This window comes from Cydia fagiglandana, chromosome 2 (genome assembly GCF_963556715.1).
Source record: "Cydia fagiglandana chromosome 2, ilCydFagi1.1, whole genome shotgun sequence".
Lineage (NCBI taxonomy): Eukaryota > Metazoa > Arthropoda > Insecta > Lepidoptera > Tortricidae > Cydia > Cydia fagiglandana.
This window is the reverse complement of record NC_085933.1, coordinates 21,457,640-21,478,075: the sequence shown is the minus strand read 5'-3', so window position 1 is coordinate 21,478,075 and position 20,436 is coordinate 21,457,640. Positions and strand designations below refer to the sequence as shown.

Sequence of the window (20,436 nt, the reverse complement as noted above, 5' to 3'; positions counted from 1 at the left end):
AGGTCACACCACCCGGAGACCTTGTCGTCGACCCTTACTCGCTGGCGCCTACCAAAGAGGTAGCTTCGAAACCAATCGAGAGCAGATTGAGAAAGGTTAAGCGTATTAAGTATGCCTAGGAGAATATCAAAATCTACATTATTGAAGGCACTACTAAAGTCCAGGAGCACAAGGAGAGTGAGCTTCCCACCCTCGATATTAAGACGGACGTCATCGGTTACCTTAACCAATGCCGTGACAGTGCTATGCCCGGGGCGGAAACCAGATTGGAGAGGATTGACCATACTATGTCTGTTGAGATGTGATGAAAGGCGACGATTTACGATGTGTTCAATTATTTTGGATAAAACTGGAAGGATGGAAATGGGCCGATAGTGGGAATAAGAGATTGGATTAGAAGTTTTGGGAAGTGGGACTACATGGGCGTGTTTCCATATAGACGGGAAGGTACCGGATGAAAAGGAGTAATTTATAATTTGGGAAAGGACAGGAGCAATGTAATCTGCCGCAAGCATGAGCATATCCAGACTTAGGCTATCCTCACCAATGGCTTTCGTCTTAATATTCTTGAGGATAGAAAGTATTTCCTGCGGAGAAATGATACCCAGGTCGAAGACAGAGGAGTTGGGGTGTGGGCTGTCAGAAAGAGATGAAATTGTACTCTGCTTAACAGATGGGTCCAGAGTAGTAGGAGAGTAACTAAAATGAGAATTCATACCGTCTAAGTCGAGAATACCATCTGGACGCTGTTGAACTTTACCCACCCCTAGTGTTTGCCAACTAATAAAAACAAAATTACAATTATATTATGACATTTTATTAAATTTTGATCATAATATCTTCTTCTAAAAGCGAAGCTTCTTGGGAAGCGACTTTTTACCACCCAATTTTCTTAGTCCTGTTATATAAGGATCGGAAGACACTAAAAGTCTCTTGAAAGTGTCTTCCATAGCCATTTGCCTAAAAAAAAATGTCGCTTAGTCACATTTTTGATTAAACTAGTCATCGATTAAAATGAAAATTTTGTTAAAATGTCGCGTAAGGTCGCATAAAATAATGGTTGTATGTTAAAACCCAAGTTCTGTAGTTTCTAAAATTGATAATATCAAAACCGGATCTATCAGGAAGTTGTACTTTTCTCCTTGGTGAAGTTGAACAATGTGCAAAAAATACAAGACATTACACTTATTTTTTTTTATAATAAACAAGCAAGCATAGCTATCAAAAGTAACTATTAGTAATTAGGTTATTACCTCCTGGAAGGGTATCCATCATTAAATCACAACTTTCTGAAAGCAAACGATAAATAAGTAAGCACATAAGTAACACTTCGCAGAGCACTAAAATATTCGCCTTTGAACAAGTCGAACTTTGGAATGAGAACGTGTCGCGTAGATGACTCTAACATGAAAATGATTATGCGAGTAGCGTGCACTGTTTATTGGACTACCCGCTAAGATTGGTTTTTGCCTGTTGGGGCTACTTAGAAGTTTTTTGGTTTTGTCCGACTTTTATTGATTTTTCGTCTGTGTGCGCCTGCCGCAGCTCCGCGCCGTCGGCGACGCGCTCACCACAAGATACGAAGGGGCGTCACATGTTAAGGTACTTACTGCATGCAGCGCGTGTGCAAGTGCCACGGCATGTCGGGGTCGTGCTCGGTGCGGGTCTGCTGGCGCCGCCTGCCGCAGCTCCGCGCCGTTGGCGACGCGCTCACCACAAGATACGAAGGGGCGTCACATGTTAAGGTACTTACTGCATGCAGCGCGTGTGCAAGTGCCACGGCATGTCGGGGTCGTGCTCGGTGCGGGTCTGCTGGCGCCGCCTGCCGCAGCTCCGCGCCGTCGGCGACGCGCTCACCACAAGATACGAAGGGGCGTCACATGTTAAGGTACTTACTGCATGCAGCGCGTGTGCAAGTGCCACGGCATGTCGGGGTCGTGCTCGGTGCACAACACATCACCATTTATGTTAGAGTTACACCAAGAAAAGTCTGCAACGATATTTTTATAGCACACTTCAATGAAATTATGATGTAAGTAACACTTGCACTGCGTATGCTATCAAATTCGTTGCAGACTTTTCTAGGTCTAACCTAACTTCCTTCGCATCTTCTTTATCACAGACCTTATTCTAAGTCAGCCAAGTTAATTTCTCAACTTTTTTCTTTTAAATATAAGACCTTGTTGCCCTGGTTTTCACACGGTATTTACACAATTTTTTCCCATGGTATTAAAAATAGATTTAATGATTTCCAGGTGGTTGAAAGAAAAAGAGGAAAAAACATAAGGAAACTGCGACCCCTTCACGCTGACATGAAGAAACCTAACAAGACCGACCTGGTTTATTTAGAAGACTCTCCTGACTACTGCGAACCTAATGATGAGTGAGTTTCTAAGTCGTTGAACTTAATTTCAAGTGTTTCTTGTTTACAGTAATTGACTCACTTCCCTTGTTCTGTCCTTTTTTTAGAGCTACGAGTATCCTTCTCTTGATCAACTAGTAGAATAGTCACCAATCTTGCCCTCTCCTATTGTTTTCAAACTAAATTTTGTGTTATATGAGATGGTTTATCATCTCGACTACTTCTTACGATACCTACTTATCGTTTTTTTTAAATCAAAGATTGGCTTCTGTCACCAAACTGAAAACATACAGCCTCTCTTGCTTTTTACGTACGTCATCATTATTTTCCTTGCGTTGTTCCGGAATTTTGCCACGGATAATATGAGCCCGGGGTCTACTGAGCAATTCCCAGAATTGGCGTAGGTACCAGTTTTTACGAAAGAGACTGCCATCTGACCTTCCAACTTTTTATTTTAATCCGGTTTCCTCACGATATTTTCCTTCACCGAATAGCTACTAGTAAATATCAGTTGATACTCATTGGTACGAGGTACCAGTGCTCTTCTGCGTAGCGAACGAAATATAACTGTCACTGTCACACTAAGATGGAAGAGTGATAGAGAGACACAAAGTGATTCGAGGGCGAAGCGCAAGCGATTGTCACCATGGCTAGGTCGACTGAACGCAATTGTTCCGTATATTTCAGGCTCGGCATCCTCGGCACGCGCGGGCGCTCTTGTAACCGCACGTCGGCCGGGCTGGACGGCTGCCGCCTGCTGTGCTGCGGGCGCGGCTACCAGACGCGCGTCCGCGACCACGAGGAGAAGTGCCGCTGCCGCTTCGTCTGGTGCTGCCGGGTGCACTGCGAGCTCTGCCGCTACAAGCGCGATCATCATGTCTGCAATTAAAGGCTGATTTAGGCGGCGCGCGAACTCGCATGCGATTTTAGTTACATTGCGGACTGTGGATTACGTCCAATTCAATCGACCAATCAAAACACGCAATGGTATGAAACTAGCATGCGAGTTCTCGCATCATCTAAATCGGGCTTTACTCAGGTTTTCGCCTTTGTTTACCACTACAGTCCTACAAGAAAATTGAGCCACTAGCACAGAATAAATAATAGTACTAGGTACAGAGGATTCACTCTGTATCAAAACGCGTCTGTTACGATTAGGACAGATATGGCCGCTAGGTGGCGACAGCGCCACGCGTGGCTTATGGCTAGCCACCGAAATTGGCGGGGGACGGATGTACTTGTAGCTACCTGTTGCAAAGCGTCGAAAGCTTCGCCTGCCACTAGAAACTCTGTATTTTAGGTACTTCAATAAAAGTAACAAACAAATAATTTGTACATTTTCGGATAGTTGACATTTATTGATTAACCAACTAAATACAAAACCACCTCTGTCACTGAACGACCTGACTTTAACCTACATTATTTGATCATGTAATGTTTTCATCTACCCTCAACTGGCTTAAGAAGCCATTTGAAGGTATATTTTGTTTACTCTTTTCTAAATACCTAAAGACGCATCTCACTAAACAATATCGTTGTGACTTTTTAATTTCTATGTTTCTTGTGGGGCTGCGGGTGATATATCGACATCTAGAGTGTTTTTGTTGGAACTCTGACTTGCATTTGATTTCAATGTAATTTTATAAGTTGCAATTGAAGAAGTATATAGGTATTGCCGGAAAATATATTCAGAATGCTCTATTATCCGACCAGGTTATTGAAGCTTTAAATTGCACGGTCAAAAACTTACATAGGTTCTCTTGATATAAAGTCTTTACATATGGTGGTTCAAGTAATGAAAGTTGGCTTTGGTTTCGATGTATTTTATTTATTACAATGATAAAAAAGCATTTACCAGACAATGTCTCTGACTGGTTGATAAACTGAGTGTCTAAAATATTTAGCCATTAATTCCTAAATTTTGATAATTGAAAACGGTATTATAGTAAATGAAAGAAGTTTTATGGGAACACAGTGAACTAAAATTTTCTATTTAATTGTCCTAATCCAAATCCAACAAATAGGTGTATGACTAACTATTGTATCTTCCGCATTTTGCCATTTATAAGTATCGTACAATCGATAATATAGAGCCAAATATGATACCTGGTGAATATTTCATTGTTTGTATGTACTTAAACAAAGTTTGATTCTCTATATACTTACCTATTGTGAATGGACTGATTTATTTTAAGCGAATAAAATTTGTTTATTTTTTAACTTAAGCTTTAAAATTATTTACAGTATTACTTTTAATTTATTTTACTTTAGAGTTATTGGTGTATAAAGTTGTAAATAATGTTTTGTTATAAAACATAGTAGTAACTTAGGACTAGTTAGGACCAGCCAGTAGTACTACAATAATATTGATAACCATTTTAATTTTATAAAATTGTAAATAATAATTTTAAGCGTCATCGTACTTTTAGGAAAATGTAATGATTAATTTTTATTTCTACCTCAAATGATCGAAATATTTTTTTCGAGCCATCGAATTCTATTCTAGTAGCGTTACTTTGTTTCGCTTTCTAGATAATTCGTAACTATTGTGTACATATAACGTAATCGAGTGTAAGTTAGTGGTAATAATTTATTACATCTTCATTAAGCTGTATTGTACCAGTCTTTACAGTAAATATAAGCTATAAATTATCATGTTTCTCTACGAATTCATTTTAATATCCATCGATGTTGTCCACTTCATAATTTGTAAATAGGTACTTAATAGTCTTAAGTATGTTTGTCTCTCATACTATATATATGATACGTGATATTATATTACTAGTAACTCCGACCTGAAATATTTAATTTAGTATTGGAAACTAAGAGTGACATTCCATTTCCAACTGCAGCTGCAATACTGTTCATTTTACTATGGAAACGCGTCGCTGTCATTGTCAATTTCCATAGTAAAATGAACAGTATTGCAGCTGCAGTTGGAAATGGAATGTCACTTTAAGGCATATTTTCAAATTTATATAAAAACTAGGCTTTGTTTCACATTAATGACTTCATAAGCAGCAAAATATGTTAAGCAATACTCAGGTATTTATTTAATTTTATACCATATTTTAATGTCATGAAACATTTGTTTGCCGTTGAGCATTAAAAAATAAAAGTTAATTAATTTACAAATGAGGAAAAAGTGTAGCAGTTACATGCCTAATTCAAATATCCTTCTAAGGGCCAGCCATATAAATGCCAAATCCAGAATTTGCCACTGAAATTTGAACCTTTTGTGCAGGGAATAGAGTTGATTTTGGTTATGTTTGAAAATTGAACGAAACAAAACAAAATGAGACTCTGTTCCCATTGAATATGATTTAAATTTCATCAAACTGAATAAGTACTATGGGTAGGACCTTGGGCCTTAGGAGGATATGGAAAGTTTGATGACTCCATATTAAAATGCGATTATCTGTCGTTAGTAGTAAGTTTGCAATGAAGGGGCATAGATGTGTAATTGTACTTTAATGTTTAGAGGTAAAGAACAATGAATGCAAAGACTCGATGTAACCATTTGTATACATTATACCCAAAATTGGTAGGCGAATAGTTACTATTTGATGTAAATGGCGTACAATAAATGTATTAGAAAAGTTTTCTTATGTCTTATTTTAGTTATACGGAAGACTCATTTTAAGGAAGACTTAATTCATAATTAATAAGAATCACTTAGGGTAATTCGCCAGTAACTGGCCACCGGCCAATAACTGGCCACCCTAAACTGAAAATGAATTCTATACACAGAATTAATTTTAGTACCTATAAGGTTTCAATAACTGGCCAGCCACCTTTTACAAAAATGAATTCTGTTCATATTTAGTTTAGGGTGGCCAGTTAATGGCGAATTACCCTATTTTTGGAAAAAGAAAAGTAAGTCCTAAGGATAAAATCATGGCCGTTAAAATGTTACTTATCTAAAAAAAAACATTATGATATTGATGATGCTTTCCTGACCGATTTCGGCCTCAGCAACTATACTGTGCTCTGGAAGCAGTTTTTAACTCGCGTTATCTAGACACGCGGCAGCGTGTCAAGCCAAGTTCAAGCAAAGGAACTGGCTAGCCAGCGCCGAGTGTAATATTACACGAACCACTTGGTGCCACTTTTGACCCTTCTATAACTCAAAACATCTTTGACGTAAACACATAAAACTACGTGTGTTTAATTATATCCATAAGGACATCTAGAAGCCCAAATTTCATGAAGCTAGCTCAAACGGTTATAAAGATATGAAGGTCAAAAAGTCGTAAATTTTAAGACTGACTTATGACTTATAGTACCTAAACCTAACCTACTTCCAGATGACCTAGAAGGATGAAATTTGGAATCCAGCTTGGTTATTGTGTGTAACCGTAGGAAAAAATCTAAAAATAAAATAAAGTTAAAAAATAGGGGGGGTCCCCATACAAAAAAAACACTTTTTATTGGGACTGACATATAAGTACCTAAACCTAACCTACTTCCAGATGACCTAGAAGGATGAAATTTGGAATCCAGCTCGGTTATTGTGTGTAACCGTAGGAAAAAATCTAAAAATAAAATAAAGTTTAAAAATAGGGGGGGTCCCCATACAAAAAAACCATTTTTTATTGGGACTGACATATAAGTACCTAAACCTAACCTACTTCCAGATGACCTAGAAGGATGAAATATGGAATCCAGCTCGGTTATTGTGTGTAAGCGTAGGGAAAAATCTAAAAATAAAAAAAAGTTAAAAAATAGGGGGGGTCCCCATACAAAAAAATATTTTTTTATTGTCGCGTTGGAACCGTTACAAGCAGATATTTGAAACTACCCCAATATATGTATTATTATATTTGCTATATTAAAATAAAGTTAAGTCAAAAAATAAGTGGTGTCCCCATACAAAAAACTTGTAATACGCTCTAAACAACCGGTCAACGGTGTGTCGTCGGCGGCGCGCGGCACCACATAATTATACAAAGAACAGAAGTAAAAACCATACAGCGGAAACACAAGAAAAAACATTAAATCTCAATACCTGCCTAGTTTTCTTTACAAAAAGTATTGATATCCCACCAAAAACATAAATGTAAAAAAGGAGAGCCAAGTTCAATACAAAAATTATGCTTGGCTGTGGGGCTCGCCGCAAAAAGAATGAAGATCTAAATGAGTGCCACTGCCAAGTTCTATGCAAAATCCAAATATGTATTTATTGGAACAAAATAACATTATAAACAAGTATTAAACTCTATTTCTTTGCTTTATTGGATACCTATAACAATTGCTGTTATTTAAAAAAATGTGAGATCTTAAAGTAGGTTAGATTTGACTTGGCCAGTTTTCATTATATCAATCATTTTATATATATTGTAATTCTGATAAAACCTGGCCAAGCCAAATCTAACCTACTTTAAGATCTCACATTTTTTTAAATAACAGCAATTGTTATAGGTATCCAATAAAGCAAAGAAATAGAGTTTAATGCTTGTTTATAATGTTATTTTGTTCCAATAAATACATATTTGGATTTTGCATAGAACTTGGCAGTGGCACTCATTTAGATCTTCATTCTTTTTGCGGCGAGCCCCACAGCCAAGCATAATTTTTGTATTGAACTTGGCTCTCCTTTTTTACATTTATGTTTTTGGTGGGTTCGAATGTAACTGGTCCCCTCTCTGGTGCGACCTTAGGTGGCTCACGTCCATACCCTATCCGTAGGTACTATGATAATAAGTGTCATTTTAAACGTCAAACTTCTATGAAATTATGACGTATAAATAACACTTACACTGCGTGGACTATCAAATTCGCTGCAGACTTTTCTTGGTGCGACTATAGAAGCTTTTTTAAGTATCTGTGATTTTTATTTAATACTCAAGACTCCAAGCTTGAACATTACTATACTGGCTATAACCTATTATGATATTATACATACATATATGAATTGCTAGGTTTAAAATTATTTGAGTGCAGGATAGCGTAGAACACAGGTTTCTTCCGCTACCAGCCACTGTAAAGGCCAAAGCCGGTACACAATGGGCCATTGCCGGCCACTCCATGGGACGCATTTATGCGTTAGAGGGAGCAAGTGATATTGCTATCTCATTCTACTGCATGGCTGCCTCCCTTGGAGTGGCCGGCGATGGCCCATTGTGTACTGGGGCCTTAAGGTATCTGAAGTATTCATTGGCCGCAACCCGTGAGCCGGGATATGCTATCAAATCTCTTCCGGATAAGTCGATAAACTGATAATTTATTAATTATTAACGATAATTGCGGGTGGGGCGGCGATAACACAAAGCAGGTACCTTACTTCACAAATATACCTACTTATCTTTCAAGTAATAGTTATTTACGATACAAGTGCGGAAAAGAGGAAATTCGAGTTGCTAATTACCTATTCGCACGTGTATCGTACAACGTTTTACAGTACATATGGCCCTAATCCCCTCCCTTATGGCCAATATCTAGATTCCGACTAATAAAATTGCACACTCGTTGCATCTCAATTGCGATTATGTCACTTTAAACAAGAAATTTTAACAAGAGGGTTTGGCACGCAAGTCTCCTTAGCAAGCTTCCTGCATACGGCATCCCTGCTGACTTTTGTAGCTGGCTATCTGATTTCTTGAGTGAACGGTCGATCAGAGTAGTTATTGATGGCTGCTCTTCGGACCTCATGGCCATTGACGCCGGTGTTCCTCAGGGGTCAGTTCTCTCCGCAACCCTTTTCCTGCTCCACATTAACGACATGCTGCAACCCAGCATTGTAGGTTATGCAGATGACAGTACGGTTGTTGAGAGATATTTGGCTAGTGCAGGGGACAGCAGGGAGGATATACGTTCACAGAGAGAGGCCATGGTTGAGCGAATGAACTTGACCCTTAGTCTCGTTTCCCAGTGGGGTGATGACAATCTGGTCACGTTCAATGCCTCCAAAACGCAGACGTGTCTATTTTCCACAAAACGGAGTCCATTCGACCTGACTCCTTCTTTCCGGGGTGCATCTGTACCTATTGCCGACAGCCTGGAACTCCTCGGCATGGAGCTGAGTTCAGTCCTCAGCTTCGGCAGTTTCATTGAGTCTAAAGCACAAACTGCGGCCAGAAAGCTGGGCGTCCTAAATAAGGTGAAGCGATACTTCACACCTGGACAGCTTCTAACACTTTACAAAGCTCAAGTCCGGTCGTGTATGGAGTATTGCAGCCACCTGTGGGATGGCTCAGCTAAATACCAACTCGCCGCTTTGGACTCAGTGGAGCGCAGAGCCAGGAGGATGATTGGCGACAAGAAGCTAACGGCTAAGCTTCAGTCTTTGGCCCATCGGCGGAAAGTCGCCAGCCTGTCGGTATTCTACAGGCTGCACTTCGGGGAGTGTGCCCAAGAGCTACACGAGCTTATTCCACCGTCCCCATTCTACCATCGGACTTTTAGACGCACGGCCGGTTTCCATCCTTACCTACATGGTAGATATTCCACCAATTCGCACGAAGCGCTTTGCTTCTACTTTCCTTATGCGCACTGCCAAGGAATGGAATTCCCTGCCGGCGTCTATATTTCCGTGTTCTTATAACCCGGCAACCTTCAAATCAAGAGTGAACAGGCACCTTCTGGGCGAGCTCGCTCCATCGTAGGCCACGTCTACGCCTCGGCTAGTCTGTGGCCATGAGTAAGCCCATTCATAAAAAAAAAAGAAATAACAAATGACGTAATAAATTTTATTTTTATTTAATTCATTTGACAGCTTTCTTTCCTAGAAGTAATTTAGATTGTTATCTTTAGTCGTTATCAAACGGTGTATATACGTAAATTATGTTCAGTTCACTGCACAGAAATCAAGGTCCTTATCGGACATTTGATTTTGCTTCTACTTTTTGATAAGTAATTTATCGGAATTTCTTTAAAGATATAGTAGATATTCATTTCTAGACCAGAATTTTCAACAACAATAATTAGTCATATTAGCTTTAAATATGTCAAACGGTCTCTGAGAAAAACGTATTTAACTGATTTGCAAGACCGAAGTGATCCCATAAGTGTTCCGTAAACAAAGTTTTGTACGGAACACTAAAATAGTACATTTCGATGCTAGTGCGGAAGGTATGTCATTACTTCACGAGTACCGAGATATCTTGCCACGAGCCGCAGGCGAGTGGCAAGATATCTCGATGACATTTCCGCACGTGTATCGAACGACGTTTTTTAATACAGTTGCGAAAAAATAAGAAAAACATTGTTAATCGTACACTAAACAAAAGTGGTAACAGTGACAGCTCGGTTAGACGTCGTCTTTAAGTATATTATATCTATGGGCGTTTGGCAGCTATTCCGTTCCATTCAGTCAACTTATTAAGAACGGAATTTTCAATATTGAATATTAAAAAATAAACGTGTTATAATGATGAAGAGGTAAGTAATTAAATATGAAATATGTAATATTTTTCGTATTCTTACATTAACAGTAGGTTTTTATGCTGATTACGACGTTTAAAGGAAACTAATATTAACACTCATCAATAAGTAGTCGTGAATTGGAACAAGTATAAATTTAAAAAAATTGGAAAAGTAAAAAGCACTAGTTCGAGATAACCAACTTTCCGCACGCTAAACAGCTACGTAAAGTAGCACTTTTTGAGCAACTGTATTAAAAAGAATTGAAAGGGTATCTTGTCTTTATCCTAGCCTGAAATTCAGGATTACGGACACGGGTTTCCTTTATCAAGGTAGAAAATAAATATAGTAATATGTGCAGAAGTAGCAAATATTTTTAAAATGTCATGTACCTTCTCGTATACACATTTTACAAACAAAATAACTACTACTATAGACCGGCTCGTAAGCTTAATGTACAGTACAGTCTTAACCGGAAGAAAGGACTTTGCATTCATAGGTACATATTATTATGTAGGAAACTAAGAATTAATAAACAATAGAAGTGGAATAAAACTGCCAATGAACAAACAACATCCAGTTTTTTTAAGATTAATAAAATAATAGTTTACGTTTTCATTTCTCTTGACTTGAGTGAATCTAATATAACCTGCAAAATTTTAAATGTGTAATTTCTGGATCCCTCGATCTTATAGTTATTTATGATAATTCCTTTAATTACAAAACATGTAATTTTAGTGACACTGCATGCTTAGAAATAGTATTAGTACTTAGAAATAGATCTATAATATTTATTACCACAACAGCATGTAAATGATAATAGCTCCTTCCACACTACACAACAAAGCACACCTAAACCTAATGTTATTATGTATTCTGATGAAATTGGAAGCAATATGAGCTCATTTTTAAACTTTTACCTAAAGGGACTTAGTACAATCAGCAATTGCCTGCCTCACAGTAGCTTTGAAAATATCATAAAACAAATTTTAAATGACAGTAATATTAATTCTAAGACAACACTGCTTATTCTTATGGGGAATAGGGGTAATGTGAACAAAAATAATTTAGTTAAATACTTTGAACAGTTAACACGTTCGCTGCGATATAAGGCTTAAAAACCCGATGCATGTACTCCCACTCTGTGCGGAGGCGAGAAACGGTGAACTTCCCCTGGTGCGGCGGCTGTATAAGGAGCATTTCTGTATGTACCAAAGAGACAAGTATAGGTTTGAGTTCACGACCTTAAGGGCTACTCAAAAAAGCATGAAAATTGTGCTAAGGCTTTCCGGCCTGATAACGCACTAAGTAATTCTTTTTTCGATTCCTTGCGGGTAACGGGCCGGAAGGCCTGTCATAGAACACAAGGTCACTCCACCCCTTCCCGCACTGTTATAGGTGATGGAATTACTTACTTACGATTAGTGTTGTGTCGTAATTAGCGGGAACAGACGTAAATACGATAGTGCATTATTCGAGTGTTTGTTTACGTTTTTACATGGTGTTATTGAAGTTTAATTGTGTATTATGTCTCGGCCAAATAAACGATGTAGAAAAATACTGGAACTATCGTTTCAGCAAGATAGAAACCTTGAAAGTGAACATTCTGATACAGACAAATCAAAGTGGAGAAAGGTGTTTGTGAAAAATGATTTAAAAAAGAATGACTCGCAGCAAAATCGCTCCGAAATTAATATCACCAATCCTTGATATTAAAAATATTATGTCGATAACTTATTTCCCAACACTAATACTTCCTGGAATAAACCTGTAATTCGGTGCGGTTTCGGGTTACAAGACCTTACATATACTTTGGCATATATCTCTCAAGTAAATAGTAGGAACCCGGGGCGAAGCCAGCACTATGACCACCAACTCGTCGACTATCGATATTGATAGGTAGGTATCCATTTTTTTACGTTTTCGCTTAGTTATAGTCATTTATATCGGTCGATACCTTACTAGGTCAATAAGCCTCATATCGCCGCGGCGGAGAGTCTAAGCACCAGGCCAATCGGCCAGTTAACGCACCATATAAAAAACCGCCAGTTTTGGTCCCGCAGCGAACGTGTTAAACTCACTTGCAGTGCATGAAATTATTTTTTTCACGTTCCCCTATTGTGAGCAAATGTCAGAGGCAGAAAACAACACTAGACATAAGTTAAATATATCTCTATATAATCTTTGTACATATAGTAGTAAGTTTAGCATAATTGACATTAACAAATTTGTTAGTAAATACCATATGCCTATGGTGTTTTTGAGTAAAGGCAAGTGTTGCCTTTCAAATTATTACAAAAGACAAATAGCTTTATCGCTATCCTATTTACTTGACATTTCTGCCAAGAATTTGGCAGATAATTCTGCTCCTATTGAGCAGCCTAGCATGAACTTGGAATTGGTTCCAGTCATAACCAATGATTTAATTGATTTAAACTAGCTGTTAAGACAAAGGATTCTGTCTCTGGCAATTTAGAATTAAATAAATATAATGAAAAATACTGCAAAAATGGAAAGTATATCCACCTGGTGCATCAAAATATTCAATGTATTAGAGGAAAAGATTTACAGATTGAACTTTTTTTGAATGATTTCAATATTGATATTTTATGCGTTACTGAACACTGGTTAAATAATAATGAATTAATGCCTCAATTTAATAATCACCAGGTGGGAAGTTCGTTCACCAGACTTAGTTCCATACATGGTGGGTCATTAATTATTTTAAATAGTCAGTTAAAATCTAAGGAACGTAAGGACATTGTATCCATGTCTGTTGAACGGACTATAGAACTAAGTGCAGTAGAATTGGAGCAATTTATTGTTGTCTGTGTGTATAGGCCGCCATTAAGTAATTTTGAAATATTTGAAAGAACAATGGAATCTGTCCTACTTAAACTATCACCTTCTAGTAAGAAATTACTTATATGCGGCGACTTTAATATAAATATTTTGGAACATTCAACAATGTCTTGTAGATTGTTGAATCTTTTCAAATCGTTTAATCTCAACCACATGTTTATGGAGCCTACTAGAGTGACTGCTACTAGTGCCACCTGTATAGATAATATTTTCAGTGATATTTTTCCTATTACTAAAAAAGTTATCAGCAATTTAGAATCAGACCACTTAGGCCAATTAATGGTATTTGAGGCCTTAAGGAAAAATACATTGAGAAAACAAATTACTTTTGTACCAGTAACCTCGGACAGCGTGGAAAGAATGAAGCAAAGTCTAGTTCAGGCGCTACCCTTTTTGTCTTCCGATATGAGTCCTAATAGTATGTATAATTCATTCTTTCACACTTTTATGGAACATTATAACGCGATATTTACTTCAAAATCGGTCGTAGTTAGTGGTGCATCTGTTTTTAGTGAGTGGGCTACTGCGGACTTACATCAACGGAGACGTGAACTGTATGCTTTGTATGAGGAACGGCGGTTTAATACGAGTGATGAATTTAAAGAACATGTCAAGGAATATTCGAAGAAGTTTAAAATAGATTATCATATAGCTAAGCGGAATTATCTAAGTCAGAAAATTAAAAATAGTCCGGACATTATTAAAGCAACTTGGAAAGTTATTAATGTGGAGACTGGTCGCTCGAAACACACAATGAAAGAACTGAAACTAAATATTGATAACAAAATTATAGATTCCAATTTAGAAGTAGCTACTGAATTTGAAAAATTTTTCACCGAGGTACCAGTATCCACAACTAAGGATTTAAATTCATCACCCTCATCTGCTGTTACATTATTAAAAGATAACGCTCCAGAGTGTTGTAGAGACCTTCATTTTGAACATGTTTGTACCTCAGATGTAATAAAGGCGTTTAAATCAATTAATGTCAAAAAAACGAATGACCTCTGGGGAGTCTCTGTCCATGCTGTCAAATCCTTAGTAGAAATTGTAGCGCCTGACTTGGTAGTTATATTTAACAACAGTGTCGATTGCGGCGAGTTTCCTGATTTAATGAAACATAGTAAAATAACTCCTTTGTTTAAATCTGGTAGCAGCTCTGACCCCACTAACTTTAGACCGATATCTGTGCTACCAACATTCAGCAAGATTTTTGAAAAATTAGTTCTTTCACAATTAGTACGACATTTTAACGGCAATAATTTAATGCATAATAAGCAGTTTGGTTTCACACGGGGTCGCTCAACAACCGATGCTGGTGTTGAGCTAATTAAGCATATTTTCGATGCCTGGGAGGAGTCACGAGATGCTTTAGGTGTCTTCTGTGATTTATCTAAGGCGTTCGACTGCGTTTGTCATGAAACATTGATCAGGAAACTACACTATTATGGAGTTAGAGGATCGGCACTGAATTTACTTAAGTCCTACTTAAATGGTAGAATACAAAGGGTCGATGTGAGTGGACAGCGATCACCGGGGTCATTGGTCTCTATGGGTGTACCACAGGGGTCAATATTGGGGCCTTTCCTATTCCTTATCTACATAAATGACTTGCCATTCCTTGTAAAGACCCACCATGACATAGTATTGTTTGCAGACGACACCTCACTTATTTTCAAAGTCAAACGACAGCAACAAGCGTACAATGATGTAAACGATGCTATTTCAAAGGTAGTAAATTGGTTCAATGTTAATAATTTATTGTTAAATGAGAAAAAGACTAAATGTATTCAGTTTGTCACTAGTAGTAACGTAAGGCATGTGCAAACAAGTGTCATTGTGAAGGATGAGGAATTGGAATTAGTTGATAGTACAGTTTTTCTTGGTATAACTTTAGATTCTAAACTTCAGTGGGGTCCCCATATTGCTACTCTTTCGAGTAGACTGAGTTCTGCAGCTTTTGCAGTGAGCAAAATCCGTCAGTTAACTGATGTGAAAACAGCTCGATTAGTATATTTTAGTTACTTCCATAGCATTATGGCATATGGTATTTTACTGTGGGGCGGTGCTTCAGAGATAAATACCATTTTTGTTCTGCAGAAGCGGGCTATTCGAGCAATATATAAATTGAACCATAGAGACTCACTTAGAGATAAATTCAAGGAAATTGACATAATGACAGTGCACTGTCAATATATTTATGAGAATATTCTGTATGTACATAAAAATATTGTTAATTTTAGGAAAAATTGTGACATTCATAATATTAATACTAGAAATAAACATAAGCTCGCAGTGCCCTTCACACGGCTCCATAAAATTAAAAAATCATTCATGGGTAATTGTGTAAGATTTTATAATAAACTTCCAAACCATATTACTGAATTATCAATTAATAAATTTAAAAATTATGTAAAGCGTAAACTTATTTCTAAAGCTTATTATACCACACAAGACTACATGAGTGATAAAACAACGTGGGATTAATGGTGACTCGAAATAGATAATTCAATGTATGTACTTCTTTGTTAAGTTTTATTGACATTTGTTATTGACATTTAGATTTTATTCTAGAAACATTCTAGACTAGTATTTTTTATACAATTTTTTTTTATGTTTGACGATCTTTTTGTGAAATTCTTAGTATTAAATTTGATCTGTATAATAATATTAATAATCCAATATTACTATGGAATAATATTAACTTCAATAAATTGCTCTGATAATTAGCTTAAGATAATATATTATTATGTAAAACGTTCATAAGTGCTTGTTACTAGGCCTACATGAATAAAGTATTTTTGACTTTGACTTTGACTATTGCTTTCAATTATCGTATTATAATAATGCATGTTTGTCGAAGCAAACATTAAATATTGTAAAATTTTAATACTTTATCTGCGCAATGTATAAATAATATGAATTTTATGTACCTATTCATCAAATGTTATATAAAAATGTTTCTCATATAAATGAAATGTAAATTTCTTTTTGAGAAAATAAAAAAAATCTTTAACCCGAAAATTTTGGTCAGATCGACAGAGAGATCGACAAAATTAGGTAATCTGGGTAAAAGTTAAAAAAAGATTGTCGTCTAATTTTTCAGTGGTAATTTATTTTAATAAATACTTTTAAATTAATTTTCCTGATAACTTTGATAAGCTTGAAAAGTTTGACTTGTAGGTGGTTTCTTAAACTTTTATTTTTTTACGCTGTTCCCCATTCTCGCTTATTTTTCTCTTCTTGTTTCGAGAGAACTTGTAAGTTCACTATTGACCCAAAGGGTTTCCCAACCATGGGTATGTGTTTGGACACGCGGCACAGACCTGCATCCAGTATGCACCCTGAAAACAAGAAGAAAATTTATAACAAGTTATATTATTACATTTATGAATAAGAACATTAAAATGTTATAATCAAAGACAATTTATAATCAATAATCAAAGACAACATTTATTATCCAAGTATTAGGTATTAATATCCGGCGAGAGTGTATGAGGAATGTTATGAAAGTGAAGGAAGCGAAAGAGGTATGTCAGGATTGTAACAAGTGGAAATCCGTGGTCTTTGCCTACTCCTCCGGGAAAAAGTCGTGATTATTTGTTTGTATGTATGTAGGTACATGTTAATATACCAAAAAGTGCGCTCGGTATTATCCCAAATCTATCTCCATCGTGGTGCATTTACATGTAAAGCAAGCTACTCACCCATTCGTTATGGTCTGAGGTCAGAGGGCCACAGCTCTGATGCGGGCATGGGGCGAACTCCCATGTCCGGCATGGCCGGCTTCTGTATTCATCAACTGGCACAGGATCCTTTACCCAATCGATCACTTCAGCCGAGTTTACCTAGAATTACCAGGAAAATATAATATCGTTGTCTAAATCTAAACTAATCAAATTGTAGTTAGATACGAGTATAACATTAACTCTATGATGTTATTCATCACTATTCGACTACTATGTATTCTTGTGGTACACATTTCGGAAAAACTACTGCACTGTTAGGTTTGAGATTTAACATTCCAAGTAGCAAAAAAGTCTCAGATTGGGCACTTTATAAGATAACTAATTTTTGTTTTGAATATGAAGCTTAAATGAAGTACTAAATATCTGATTGAAATTTTATGGCTGAAGAGGTTAATACAATCGTAATAGTTTAGGTATGTCAATCAAGTTAGCCAATAAATGGAAATAAATGATTTATTAATATTAAACGTCCATATAAATCTCAGCAGTATGAAGCGCAAGTGCACATATTATAATTAATTCATGCTAAGACTAATAATCTTATTAAATATATTAAAAATGAGTCACCCACGTTTTGCGATTAAAAAACGTTTTAAATATATTAAATTAAGTCTGTACGTCTGGTCGGCTCACGAAAGTTTTATTATTAATGATGATCTTTACCATAAAAGCATCAGGAAGGTTGTTGACCATGTCTAAGAATCTTTCCAAAGCCCTGTAGACGGCGGGGTAACTTGCGACGTACCACTCGTGGATGTAGAAGCCGAAAGGCGCGCGGTTGCCCAAGTAGTGCCTCTCGAAATTGGTTACTATGAACTCGAACCAGGCGTCTTCATCAGTCAGGGTAGGTCTGTTACAGAAAAATGTTAAACCATAATAGTTTCAAAGATTTTTTACTGAATAGAAATTTGCTATAAATCAACACACTCATCGGCATCTAATTACTATATATTAGGATGTGGTACAATTTAAGTTTTTTTTACCTTAATATTTCAATAAAAATATTATTAATATCAGGTAGAAGATTTATGAATACTCTTGATAAAAATCTTTATTTACAGTTATTGGCGCAAACCAACAAGATGCAATAGATAGTCAAAGGTATCCAAGTAGTACTTACACACTGAAGCAAGAGTCAACCATCGAGCAAGTGAACCCGCCCAAATCGACCCAACTGACCATAGGCAGAACCCACACTCCAGGAATAGATGCAGTGGGGCATTCGGGAATAACGCAATCCTGGGTAGAGGCGTAGTCGAGTGTGTACGGCCACAGGCCAGGGTTTATCTGGTTGACGGTAGGCATAGAGCAGTCGTACTCGAGTCCGTAGTCGGCCATGACTTGAAAGGAAGCGTTTCCATTCATCTGCAAGAATGGGATGCGGATACCTGGAAATGGAGAAGCAATATTAGTTAATATCAATCATAATGTTGGGTTCGCATATAAGAATTACGACTTATTAGTCGATAAAGCTTGGATATACTTTTATCAGAGTGCTAATTAAGTTACTTACAACGGAGTAACTTAACTATAATAGGACAGGCATGATATGACCTACACATAATACGACATCTGCTGTAGGAAATAATTTTAAGTATTACAAAAACGAAGACAAGTACAAGTGCACTTAAATAAAACCAATAAAGTAAACTACGAATTGGAACTTGTTATTTACTAAATACAGTAAATACATATAAAGAAAAAGGCCGTGCTCGAGGCTGTATTGATATTTAATTTTTGTCTTATCACTAGCTAAAACTTAAACTTAAGCTTAACCAAAATTTAAATATTTTTTATTTTGATTTAAAAAATTTTAGGATTAAGCTGATGCTTACCTTTAAGCGTATCAATTGGAATATTAGCGAAATGAGACATTTGAATCTTCTGATCTGCAAATTCCAACTTCATGTCATCGTAGGTAGCTTCCTTCCAATAGGTGTCAGGGGTTTGGTGGCTTACGGAGTGGAGTGCGATCTCAAAACCTTGGTTATACAACTCATTCACGATGGTGTAGTCAGTATATTCGTGGTTGATGTAGTAGGTAGTGCCGGCGGGACAGCCATTGCTGTTGCGACGACCGTAAACAAGGTTGCGATAGGTTTGGATGTTGACGACGTTCACGCCATCATCAAAGGTTACCGTGACCATCTAAAAAAAATATGATGAAGTATGAAAAGTAAGTCATATTGATAAAGGTACCAAAAGACATAGAGACCTTACTTCTTGGTATTGAAGAAAATCAGGATTGAGTATGAATCAATTGTATGTAGGTAGGTACATTAGTTTTTTTAATGAGCCTTTCAAATATACGCTTTATGATACTTATAACTTCGATAGCGAAATGGCCAAAATGATTGACGATTAAATGATTTCTTAGATCTGAGAGAAAAATGGTTAATTTATTTATATTCCGGAATGTAAATATTTAAAAGGTAATAGCAGGATAGCCTTTGAAAAATTGCCCCCAGCGTTTTTGGTTAAAACTATAATGAAACGATGCCTTTTGAAGAGTTAATAGCCTCCACAAAGTTTCATCCCTCTGTTGCCCCCTGGGGGTGAAAAACACCCTTTGGAGGCAATATAGTGAGCATTTAAAGAGCTACTTACTTGTGGCGTATGCCGCGGTTCAAGTCCACCGGGAATGTCAGTGCCAGAACACCTGCAGGCGGGCAGCTGGCAAGCCTCGGGGTCACAAGGCTCCGCCAGAGGCAGCACGTCCTCTTGAGCCCACACAACCGCCAACAACGCTAGAAAGAGCAACCGCTTCATTTTGCTAGACTAACAATATGACCTAGTGTTCAAACTTATATAATGTGGCTATATATTATCAGCGGGTGCACCTATTGACAGTATGTTTATCAAAATTAAGATATGAATAGCGATTAGTGCTGTGATTTCGCACGATTGTGCTGATATCTCTATTCAGTCATTTTATGTGTGGTGGCTGTTTCAGCGGTAAATACGATTGATGTAAAAAATAAACTGGCTGTGGGTGAGTTGGGCTAGTGACCCAGTGTTTCGTACATATACTCTGGCACACCCACTTTGTTAGTAGAAAAACCGGCCAAGTGCGAGTCGGACTCGCGTTCCAAGGGTTCCGTA

The 20,436-nt window shown here is 37.1% G+C and overlaps 2 protein-coding genes across 2 annotated transcripts in view; one reads left to right on the top strand and one right to left on the bottom strand.

The window, feature by feature from the left end:
• LOC134678683 (protein Wnt-4-like) overlaps positions 1–3,251 on the top strand; it is a 97,871-nt gene extending 94,620 nt beyond the window's left edge. The window contains exons 7-8 of the mRNA XM_063537338.1: positions 2,256–2,383; positions 3,050–3,251. Coding sequence (XP_063393408.1) covers positions 2,256–2,383; positions 3,050–3,251 — 330 coding nt within the window. The remainder of the gene's footprint in view (positions 1–2,255; positions 2,384–3,049) is intronic.
• Positions 3,252–16,823: 13,572 nt separating this feature from the next.
• Positions 16,824–20,103, bottom strand: LOC134678392 (chitin deacetylase 7-like). Its single transcript, XM_063536957.1, has 6 exons — positions 19,942–20,103; positions 19,170–19,482; positions 18,455–18,722; positions 17,998–18,184; positions 17,293–17,433; positions 16,824–16,929 (listed from the first exon to the last, which is right to left on the bottom strand). The coding sequence occupies exons 1-6, from the start codon at positions 20,101–20,103 to the stop codon at positions 16,855–16,857; spliced, it is 1,146 nt and encodes a 381-aa protein (XP_063393027.1). The 3' UTR covers positions 16,824–16,854.
• Positions 20,104–20,436: the final 333 nt, after the last annotated feature.

Bases quoted from the DNA above. Each gene is read 5' to 3' on its own strand.
- LOC134678392 (XM_063536957.1), bottom strand. From the start codon at position 20,103: ATGAAGCGGTTGCTCTTTCTAGCGTTGTTGGCGGTTGTGTGGGCTCAA. The intron at 19,483-19,941 runs GTAAGTAGCTCT...TATTTTTTTTAG, and splicing joins AACCGCGGCATACGCCACAA to ATGGTCACGGTAACCTTTGA. The intron at 18,723-19,169 runs GTAAGCATCAGC...CTCCATTTCCAG, and splicing joins TCCAATTGATACGCTTAAAG to GTATCCGCATCCCATTCTTG.